Source organism: Carlito syrichta, unplaced genomic scaffold, assembly GCF_000164805.1.
Source record: "Carlito syrichta isolate Samal-C Ts95f unplaced genomic scaffold, Tarsius_syrichta-2.0.1 Scaffold302058, whole genome shotgun sequence".
NCBI lineage: Eukaryota > Metazoa > Chordata > Mammalia > Primates > Tarsiidae > Carlito > Carlito syrichta.
This window is the reverse complement of record NW_007246154.1, coordinates 215488-226633: the sequence shown is the minus strand read 5'-3', so window position 1 is coordinate 226633 and position 11146 is coordinate 215488. Positions and strand designations below refer to the sequence as shown.

Genomic DNA, 11146 nt, shown 5'->3' with positions numbered 1-11146 from the left:
CTCCAGTCTGGGCGACAGAGTGAGACTCCAACTCAAAAAAAAAAAAAAAATAGAAGGATCACGGGCTGAGTCGGGGTAGGGTTGAGTCAGAGAGTTTCTCTGCTGGGGAGAATGAAAGTAGATTTAACAAATGAGCTTTTGAGATATTGACAAAGAACTGAATGGATTAATGGAAGGGACTGGTGTGTAGGTTTCTGATGAGTAACCAATGATACCGTGGAAGCTACATGTGGCAGCCGATAGCCCATTTTTACTTCAAGAAAACTCATTCTCATGTTCGACAGCAGCTGCTACTGTTTGGATTATGAATAGTAATAAGCCATATGGTGTGGCAGAAAGGAATCACACATATTTTCACATGGACAAATATTATTATTACAAAACATAAACACGTCAATATAAGTGTTTTTTCTCCTGGGAGGATTCCAGCCCCCGAACTCAGTTATAAGAAAATGACTCACTCTGTATGTGCAAAAAAATTACCTGCCAAGGTTATTATTGAAAAAACCCCACATCACGGCTCTTCCCAAGTTTTTCCCTTCCTTATTTGTTGTTGGTCATATTTAAGGGAGAAACAGAAAAGGAAGGGAAGAAAGGGGGAAGCAAACGATGGGAAGGAAAGAGAGTGAATGGAAAGATGACCTTAGGGAGGGGAAGATACTTGTCTTCCACCCCAGAGCTGTCACAATGGAGACAGCAGCGTACTTGCCTGGGAATTTTAATACCGAATGCCTAGTGACCAAAACTGGAGGGCAAAGGTGGAAGTGAATCAGGTCACTTAGACATGCCAGTGAAGGGTTCTTCGGAAGCATATTTCTATCTCTTTTTCTGATTTTATTTTATTATTATTATTATTATTTGAGTCGAGATCTCACTCTGTCACTCAGGTTGGAGTGCAGTGGCATGATCATGACTCTCCGCAGCCTTGACCTCCTGGGTTCAGGCAATCCTTCTTCCTCAGCCCCCTGAGTAGCTGGGATTACAGGCATGCGCCACCGTGCCTGGTTAATTTTTGGAAGAGACGAGGTCTCTGCACAGGCTGGTAGTCTTGAACTCCTGGGCTCAAGCAATCCTCCCCCCTCGACCTCTCGAAGTGCTGGAATTACAAGCATGAGCCTGCACATCCAGCCTCTGATTTTACTTTAAATGTCTCAAGGACAAAAAGTCCATCACAGTCTACACATAATAATTTGTTTAGATTTTCCATTTCTTTGGTCATGTTACGTCTCACTAGCTTTCGTTTTTATTTCTTTTTTTTCTTTCCTCAGAAATTCTTAAATGAACTTTTCTTCACAGGAATCTTCAGTTTTCGGTGCCATGTGTTTTGCAATCAACCCTAAGCCCTTCTCTCTCATCTCTCCTCCTGCCAAGGGTTGGTCATTTCCTTCAGAGATTTCCTCTTCCCTGGCTTCCTAGATTTCTGGGAGCCATGATCATGCTACTGCACTCCAGCTTGGGTGACAGAGTGAGACCCCAACTCAAAAAAAAAAAAGAATTGAATTCAGCAATCACCTGTTGCTGCTTGAGCACCCTTCAGCTCCAAGAATCTGTGGTCAGGCTGACAAGTATAAATGGGAGAACTGACTGGAGCTAAGAGAACACAGACTGGGGAAACAGAGGACACATATATGCAACAGCATTCAAGATAAAGGCCTCACAGCCCAGTGCACTCCAAGCAGGACACATCTGCAGGCTGCATTCAGCCTCAGGGCTGTCAGTTCTTAATCCCTGCTCACAACCCTCCACCCTCCTATGCTCCAGCACTTCCCAGCTTCTTGATGTGCCACCTCCCCAGGCAGCCCACTCCCTCTGTTCTCCCGCCCTCTCAGCCAGTGTTTGTCTCAATGTCACATCCACTGGCCCTGTTTAAAGTCCTTGACTTCACAAACATACTCCAGCCTTCAACAGGCTGCAAGAGGCTTCTGTGTACCCCAAAGCAGTTTCTTCTCTAAGGCAGGCATTCTGGGTTATATCACCTGTTGCACAAGTGATACAGTTTTGAGCTCTAGGCAGGCAGTTATCAAAGTATCCTCTTGGATCAGTGGCATGGACATCACCTGGCAGCTTGTGACTAATGAAGAACGTCATACCCCACACCTGATACTAGATCAGAAACTCTTGGGGGAGATGCTTTATTCAGTTGGTCCCATCCTCTGCTTAGCATGCTTTGGTTAAACTAAACCTTAATCCACACAGACTATTCTTTAATTTTAGACACACATACAGGGCATTAGGAAGACTAAATTAGATAATATCTATGAAATACCTAGCTCAGTTTCTAGCATGAACTCAACTTGCCACACATGTGAGCTATTATTGTGTCATTGTTCATATTATTACATTCATGTGATCCAAGGACAAATGAACTGTTTATGTATATACTGTCAACTCCTAGTGTAAAATAAAAATGAACTGTTTATGTATATACTGTCAACTCCTAGTGTAAAATACCTCTACATTGTTTTTGTTTCTCATTTCCAGCTCATATATTGACATGGCAGATGGAAATGTAGTATCGATACTGAATACAATAGAATGAGTGGTGAGGCTGAAACTTCCCCACCAGAGGAAAGAAAGTGTTCTTGCTACATCAGCCAAAAGTTCCAAGAGTTTGGGGAGAAGGAAGAAAGGCTTCCCCAAAGAAGAGCTAGCAGTCACAGAGGTATAATTTCTTTGAAGAGGAAGCAGGAGTAGTGAAAGGAGAGATCAAATATTGATTTTAAAGCTGTCCTATATTTTAAAGAACACAAAGAATCTCTCTTCCGGGCCTATCATCAAATTCTCAATGCCCTTCAAAACCTCCATCCTTCTTCCCTTTTAGACAAAAGGTTATTTTGAGTGTCACTATGCAAAAAGTAGATGTGCCAGCCGGTGCAAGGTCTGTTAAAATTCACTCAGTAAAGAATTCTGACTTTCATGAAAATAACTGCTAAGGAAGAGCCAAGAGGCTGACCTTCACGTTGTTCCAAAGCCACACCAATCACTTTGCCTTGGCACACACATGGGTCTCGTGCAAGGATTTCAGCAGGTGTTTTCTGAATTGCATCCAGAATCACACTGGACAGAAACACAGCAGAGGTCGCCGAAGCCACATCAATAATGATAAGCAGATGATCGCGGCCCCCTCCCGCTTGCCCTGTGAGCCACGGAGATCACAGCCCTGCTGAGTCTGTGGGAGGTGACGCTGCCTCAAGCTTCTAGCCAGCAGCCAATGTCATTTTAACATATTCAAGACAGAGATGAAATGAACCAAAAGTTCAGGTCAGCGTTCCAAAGAAATGAAATGAGGTCAGGAAAGGAAAGTGAACAGGAAAAATATACACACATATTTTTTATCCATAACTTTTATTTAGAAATTTGGGATGTTTTCAGTACAAATGCTTAAAATGTTGTCATCACAAGCTCTGTATTTTCAAGTCCATCATTTTTTTCTTCTTAACTCAAGAAATTATTATAAAGGGGAAAAGCTAATTTTGAAGCATGTTTCTTCTTGGCATTATACGCAGCAAGTAAGATAAAGTAAAATAAAATTCCATCAAGGGTCACAGTAGAGAAATATGCTTATTCCGGAATTCTCCAGATTCCTGCTCCCAACCTGCTAGCTCTCCCTTTTGACTGGTGAGCAGTTGCCCACATGCCAGCCTCTGTCTTCCTTTCCCTTGCTGGTCTTTCTGATTCTTTTCTTGAGAAACATCTATAGTCTCCCAAAAGAGGGAAGGGCACTCAAGGACTCATAGCCAAGCTCAGTTCTAATCCTTGTACTGCTATCAGTCTCTTGGGTAATATTAGAAAAGTTACTTCTCTGTGCCTCAGTTTCCTTTTCTGTAAAATTGGAGAGTGATCAGATCAGGCCCCATAGCTGCACTCCAGTCTGGGCGACAGAGTGAGACTCCAATCCAAAAAAAAAAAAAAAAACGGAATGCTAAGGTGGAAGGATAGTCTGAGCCCAGAAGGCGGAGGCATCTGGAAGGTGTGATTGTGTCACTGCACTCCAACCTGGGTGGCAGAGTGAGATCCCAACTCAAAACAAACAAGCAAAAAAACAAAAACAAAAACAAAAACCACTATACAGGTCAAATAGAATATGATCCTTTAAAGATCTTGCCTTCTATGATTCAAAACTTACCCTGAAACATAAGACCTGTCAGTCTACCCACACAACACCTTGATTTTCTTCATTTGCATACTTGATGGGGTAACTTGCTTCCCCCTTCAAACCATCAAGCGAATTGTGTACCTCTTTCCCCCTTTTTTGTGTTATTTATATCAAATACAACTGTGTATACAGTTGGAAAAGTTAATCATCTAAAGCTGACGTGTGCTGCCAAGTAACCAAGTATCAGTGGATAGACACCTTTTATTTATTTACTTTTAATCTACTTTTATTTTTTTAATTTTTGTAAAGACAGGCTCTCACTCTGTTGCCCAGGCTGGCCTCAAACTCCTGACCTCAAGTAATCCTTCCATCTCAGCCTCCTAAAGTGCTAGGATTATAAGCAGGTGCCATTGTGCCCAGCCTTGGTCAGACAAATTGATGTGAATAAAGACAGAGGAAAGAGATGGGAGAAGCAAACTAACTAGAAATAAAACCAAGACAATGAGTAAGAAAGTAGAAAAGTGTTTCCTGTTCATCAAACAGTAGCTAAGAAGCAGATCTTAGGAAACTGAGCCACAGTATCATGAATCCAGCTGTGAGGGAAGAGGAGTTTGAGGAGACAAAATGTTCCAGGTAGTACTGCCTAGAAAATAAATTTTGACCTGACCTTTCAGGGTGGGCATGGTGCCTAGAGGGTTTTCTAGAATGAGCTTGTTCAACTCAAGAAACAGGGAGGAAAGGACAAGAAATATTTGCTGGACTTAGTAGTAGGCAAAGGATTAGACTTCTTTCTTATCCTGAGCAAAGATAGAGTGCTACCTATACAAGATACCCATAATGTGCTTTACGTAACGCGTACCGTACAGGATCCCACCAATCAACTAGCATTTCATATTTTTCTTTAGAAACATGCTTCTTTATCTTTATTCCACCTGTACCACTTCAATCTGGGACTATTGCCCTCTCATGTGTCGGTAACAGGAGCTTTCTGACCGAGCTCCAGCATCTTCAGAGTCCAATCTACCTTGCCAGGCTAATTTTCCTTAAACACTGCTTTGATCATGCCATTCTGGCACCTTCCATGGCTCCCACTTCCTACCTTGTCTAAGCTCCTCTTCTTGACCTTCAAGACATTCCAGGATCTTTTCAGCTTTCTCTTTCCCAGTGCACCACATCCATTTCCTGTTCAACCACTCAGTAGTGTCCCATGACCAGGGGTGTCTCCACGTCCCAGCACTTACTCATCACCATCTTCACCACTTGCATGCTAATCCCTCTCATTTTCAAATCCTCTCTCTCCTTTTCCATCGGTTTCCTTCATGAAGCCTTCCTTGACTCTTCTGGGCCTCACTGACTCCTCTGACTTTGGAATCGCTATTCCATTTAATTTCTGAACCATGCCCTCTGCCATTCAATTATACATTATTCTGTTCTCTAATTGTTTCATGCATATATGTCTTGTCTCACAATTATTTTTTGACCTCATGAGTCAAGAGCATGTCTTCTTCCTCTGTGTTCTCCATAGAAACAGCAGATTTAGCCACAGAGTCTGGGCTCCGTGAGCACTTGCGTGATGCTTCAATGAGGGAGGTATTCAATGAGCTTCTTAGGAGAAACAGGATGGGGGCAAATGAGGATTTTTGGCTTGAAAAAAGAAAGACGGTTGGGTCTCCTGAGTGGAGATGATCAGATAGGACTACGTAGCCAGTAACCACTATCCACTTTCCCAAAATAAGTGTATGTGGACATCATGCTCACTACTGATGGCACTCTCATGCGTAGTCCACACTTGCTGAAGTTGGGCTAGGTTGAACTGCAGTGCAAGGTTGTGTGCATGGAGAGACCTGATTCACCAAATGTCCTTGAAGACAGCCTTGGTGGTTTGAAGCTGTACTTGGAGGCAGTCTTCTGAATTTGAACTTGCAGGGGTCACCATTCTCTTTGAGAAACACATGATCCTTATGTTCAGCATGGAAGTGAGTTTCTAAATGACACAAATATTCTGTGAGAGTGAAGACATGCCACAACTTACGTGTACTCGGGCAAAAAACAAAGAGAGAACTCAATGGAGGAATCTTTCTGGTCCTCTTGGCAGAGAAGGCTCAGAGACAATATTCAACAGACAACATTCACTCTGTAATAAACTATCAGCTACTGATGGCAGAGGCTTGGATTTATCACTCTCAGTCTGCTCACTAACCAGGGAGCACCAACCCTGCTATTAAGGCTCCATGTCTCATAATCTACACAGTTAAGATAATAACCTGCTGACCACAAGAGAAGTTGGGTGCATTAATTATAATAGAAAGACATTGTGAAACTATTCCAGGCTTTTGAAAATCCATTTCTGTGGACTTACACAGGCTGACCATCCATTGACTCATAATGAATTTCAGTCCCTCTTGCCCTGGGCCATGCCTGTCCTTGGGTGTCTGAGCTGGCGGGAATTCTATCCATTATACAGCCTGCAAGGAGCTTCTGGGAGGCTGTGAGTGGTGACCAGTTCCCTGAGGCCTTGTCAGGGCTGCTGACCTGGCTCTTTCACAGGAAGTCACCACCCACCTGCCCAGGGAACTGCTGACAACAGGTAGTGGCAGAGGTGGAGGCAAGGGCAGGAGAGAGGTCCAAAATGAGGAGAAAATTTTCAAAATGGCAGTGGATATTCAAGAATTGAAAAAACAACAGGCTAGAGCTGGGCTCGGTGGCTCAGCCTGTAATCCCAGCGCTTTGGGAGGCTGAGGTGAGTGGATTGCCTGAGCCTGTGGGTTCGAGACCCGCCTGGGCAACTTGGCGAGACCTCATCTCTACAATAAATCAAAATGAGCCGGGCGTGGTAGTGCACGCCTGTAGTTCCAGCTATTTGGAAGGCTGAGGCGGAAGGATCACCGGAGCCCAGCAGGTCGAGGCTGCAGTGGCCGGGAGCGGCCACTGCACTCCAATGTGGGTGACAGAGTGAGACTCCAACTCAAAAAAAAAAACACAAAAAACAAAACAAAACAAAATAAAAAAAAAACAGGCTAGATTGAACTTGCATGGTAGTGGCTTACCTTATAATTCTAATAGTTTTCTTGTGTGACTATCATATTTGGGAACCCACTTAGGCAGGGGTCAGGGGAGCTGGTCTGAGCAGATTTGACCAATGCCTGTATCTCAGTCCTATGTATTTTCTGACCACCAGTCTCTGCCCAGGCCCTACAGGTGAACCCTAGAGCCAATCAGAGCCAGCTGTCTCATCAGCTACCAGTCCTTACAACATAGATGCTCCTTCCTTCCTTCTCTGCAGAAAAAATCTTTTTTATTTTTCTACAGTTTGTAAAGATGAGTTTTCTTGTGTGTGTGTGTGTGTGTGTGTGTGTGTGTGTGTGTGTGTGTGTGTGTGAGATACTTCAACTTGTTTTTTTAATTTATCTTATTATAAAGATGTGGGGTACAATTCAGGGTTAGATATACAAAATGAGTTTTTACACTATGTTGCCCAGGCTGGTCTCCAACTTCTGGGCTCAAGCAGTCCACCTGCCTCAGTCTCCCACAGTGCTGGGATTACAGGTGTGAGCCACCATGCCTGGCCCCTAAACAAACTCTTAATAAAAATAAAGACATTAAAAGCATCCAAGTATTATAAGAGCATAGAAATGGTTGAGTTTCCAGAGTACAATGTATTGGTATGCTTGCTAAGCAGATGAGTGAAATAATCGGATAAACAAAAGTAAATATATCAAAAGTTTAATACTGATCTGAAAATTGTGCTTTTTAGTTATGTTTGGAAACAGTACATTTTTTTTACCCTTCTTTCTCTAAAAGTATCGTACAATGTGGTTTACCAGCTTAGCTATGGCATTATAATCTAAGACACTGGAGATAGCGGACATTCTTTAATGAACAGGAGTGATTACTCTAGAAACCAATGCTTTAATTTACTCTTGAAGTCAACTTCATGTCATAAAGGAAGGGAGTATAGGTCATACTGCCAGGAAAAAGACAGATGGGTCACAAAGTTGCCAGCAGAAGATAATTTGTTATACCGTTCAATCTAAAAATCACCTATGTTTGCAACAACATTTTCTATTTCCAAGGAAGCTTGCATTTACCTTAGAAAGGAGAAAACAAATGAAAATTTATACTGTGAGTCAGTGAAAAATAGCCGATAAGGCACTGGACTGGGTGTGGAGTCTGTGATCTTATAGCTCAACTATGGATTGTTTGCATATGGGGACTTCAGTTTATTCAACTATAAAATGAGATTCCAAGGTCTGGAATCTCTGCCATTCTAGGATGCTTTCAGGTAGGAACCTGAAGTAAACTGAGCAGTTCTTAGTGACTTAAAGAAAAAATGGCAGGTGTGAATATGTCCAGTTCAAAAATCCTAAAAGTTAGTCTTAGACATGAGACTCCTCCTTTATTATATCCTTCTGATCATCATGTGTGTACATACACATGCACATGTATGTACATACATATATGCATATAAAAATCTTCAAAAAGATACAGCTAAAGAAAACCAAAAGTAAAAATCCAACACAGAGTTCTAAGAAATACCTTATTTATGTTCAAAATCTAGCTTTGAATTCCTTTTGATCAGCAAGTCACATCACTTCCATCAAGTCATAATGCCTTGCAAGCCCGTAAGCTGTTCAGTGTTCTTCATCAACAAAATTGGAGAAACTTACACTCAAATCATTCCCTCAAAGCCAGCTATCACTAACAAAAGTTGGTGTGTAGAAGACACGTTTCACTTAAAATAATGAGCAAGACTACAATCCTTTGACTATAAATTCCCCTTTCATCTTATTTTACAAAAAAACCACAAGGAAAATGACCAGCACGATGCCCTTGATATTTAAACACTTAACTCACCATTAGTTTGCTCCAAAACTCAGCTTCCTGTCCAAAATACTCCATACTGAAGGGATATGTTTCTTGTTCTGCCTCGTCAAATGTGTCACTTGGACTGCTCAAGTGACTGGGCACAGGAGAGCAAACATTTCAGCCCAGCCACTTTCATAATATCGACGGTTGCGTTCTCTCATAGCTGGAAGTCTTGGGAGAAATGAAGTTTACATATGTTGGGGTGAGATGGGTGTGGGCCTTTCCCACAGTTATGATTCAAAATTGAGATCTGTCTCATTCAAGAAGATAATAATATAAGTCAAAGAAGAAAAGTATCCCCTAGCTTCACCACCACTTATGACAGAACAACCCACGTTGCCATGTGCCAAGGCACCACACCCCAGTCATCATGCCAACAGCAATCCTTTAGTGGGTGGTGTCGGTTCCTTCTGGCATTTTTTTTTCATGGCAGAGTCTAGTAATTATAAATCTGTCAGCTCACTTTAAGGTGTGTATGGTACACAAGAATGAACTTCAAGAATGCAAGTAGAAGGTTGCAAGTTCAGGAAGACAACTTTTGGCATTCTTGTAGGCAAACATGGCTACCAAAGGATTCATCCCTCATACTACTTTGATAAAACAGGTAAAACAGAATTTTAAACAGCCAGATAAATATATGGGTGCTTATAATATTCTCATATCTTCTGATGAGAGACAGGAAAAGACAAATCTTCCTCAAAATATCCTGGAGAATTGGTTAGCATTTTAGGTGCATCTCAGATGTGCAACATTCTTATCTTCATTCATGCTGATTACTCTAATAATACTCAAAAGAAACATCTTTATAAACAGAGACATCTAACACCCCCTTCCCATCATTCTTGCAAGCAGAAGAAAAAAGGAAAGTGGAGACCAGAGAGAATCTGATAGTAGAGACCTGGAAGAATTCTGGTCCTTTCTTTCTGTGGACTTTGTGTTCAATGAACATTTCTTAGATATTTGGATCCAGTGAAACTGTGAAAGCTTATAATGAAAAGTGAAACTCACACGCACAAACTGCTCGTCCTTTATAACCCTTCCCATGAATGTTCTAACAACCTCTCCCTTCCTTTACCAGTTTCTTATTACACAGGACTTATGTGCAGTGGCCTTTTATGGTACAACATAGCTGGGGTCAAATGTTGAGCTTTACCTCCAAAGCCTGGTGTGGAAAATCAGAAGCTGACATCACATTGTTCCAATGTAAAATGTACCATAGATTTTTTTCCTGCAGGGAGGGTCCACCCTCTTTCCCCTATCTTAATGTGAGTAGAACTTCATAAATTGTTTAATTTTGTAAAGTTTTACCCAGAAAAGCAGTATATTTTCTCAATTTCCTGGCTACCCTAAATCAGCCTTGCCAGATTAACTGCTAAAATACACAAGAACAAGGGCCAAGCACTGTGGCTCATGCCTGTAATCCCAGAATTTAGGAATGCTGAGGTGGGAGATTTGCTTGAGCCCAGGAGTTTGAGACCAGCCTTGGCAACATAATGAGATCTTACACCTAAAAAAAAAAAAAAAAAAAGTCGGTTATGGTGATGTACACCTGTAGTTGCAGCTACTCGGGAGTCTGTGGAGGGAGGAGAGAGGATCACTTGAACCCAGGAATTCGAGGCTGTGATGAGCCATGATCCTTCTAGCACACTCCAGTCTGGTGACAGGATGAGACCATGATTAAAAAAAAATTAGTTTAAATCATAGCATGATGAAAAATAATATAGACAAGAATAAATATTTATAAACCAAGGGACCTACAGAAATGGAAAGATAGCAAAAAGAGAAAGATGATTTTGCTGGGCGGACAGCTAAAAGTCTTTGTTTATTTTCCTTCCTTGGGAGGTGAGAGGGTTCTGCTTAGCTTAACTACTTCATTAACGGCTGGGCCTTCAGAACCTGTTGTGCAGGTCCAGCCTCATAACCGAGCCTGCCTCTGTGCTGCTGTTTGTGACTTGGTGAGTCACTTGCATACTGTGCAGCTCTTCCAAATATGTGAAGCAATTATTTAGGTCTGGCAGGGAGTTTTCTTCTTTGCCACTGGTGAGATCTAGTGTTTTGTCCGGCTTAGTATGCATTTCACCGAGTATGGGTGCACGCATTTTTAGAAAGATAAGCTTTGGAAAATCTACACATACAACTGTGATTCTGGATTGAGTCATAGTATATATATATTTTAAATTGAAG

General features: G+C 41.8%; 1 protein-coding gene across 1 annotated transcript in view; it reads right to left on the bottom strand.

Moving 5' to 3' along the window:
* SASH1 (SAM and SH3 domain containing 1) overlaps positions 1–9136 on the bottom strand; it is a 363374-nt gene extending 354238 nt beyond the window's left edge. Inside the window, exon 1 of the mRNA XM_021711326.1 lies at positions 8951–9136. Within this exon, the coding sequence (XP_021567001.1) occupies positions 8951–8995 (45 nt within the window). The 5' untranslated portion in view covers positions 8996–9136. The remainder of the gene's footprint in view (positions 1–8950) is intronic.
* Between the last annotated feature and the right edge of the window lie 2010 nt (positions 9137–11146).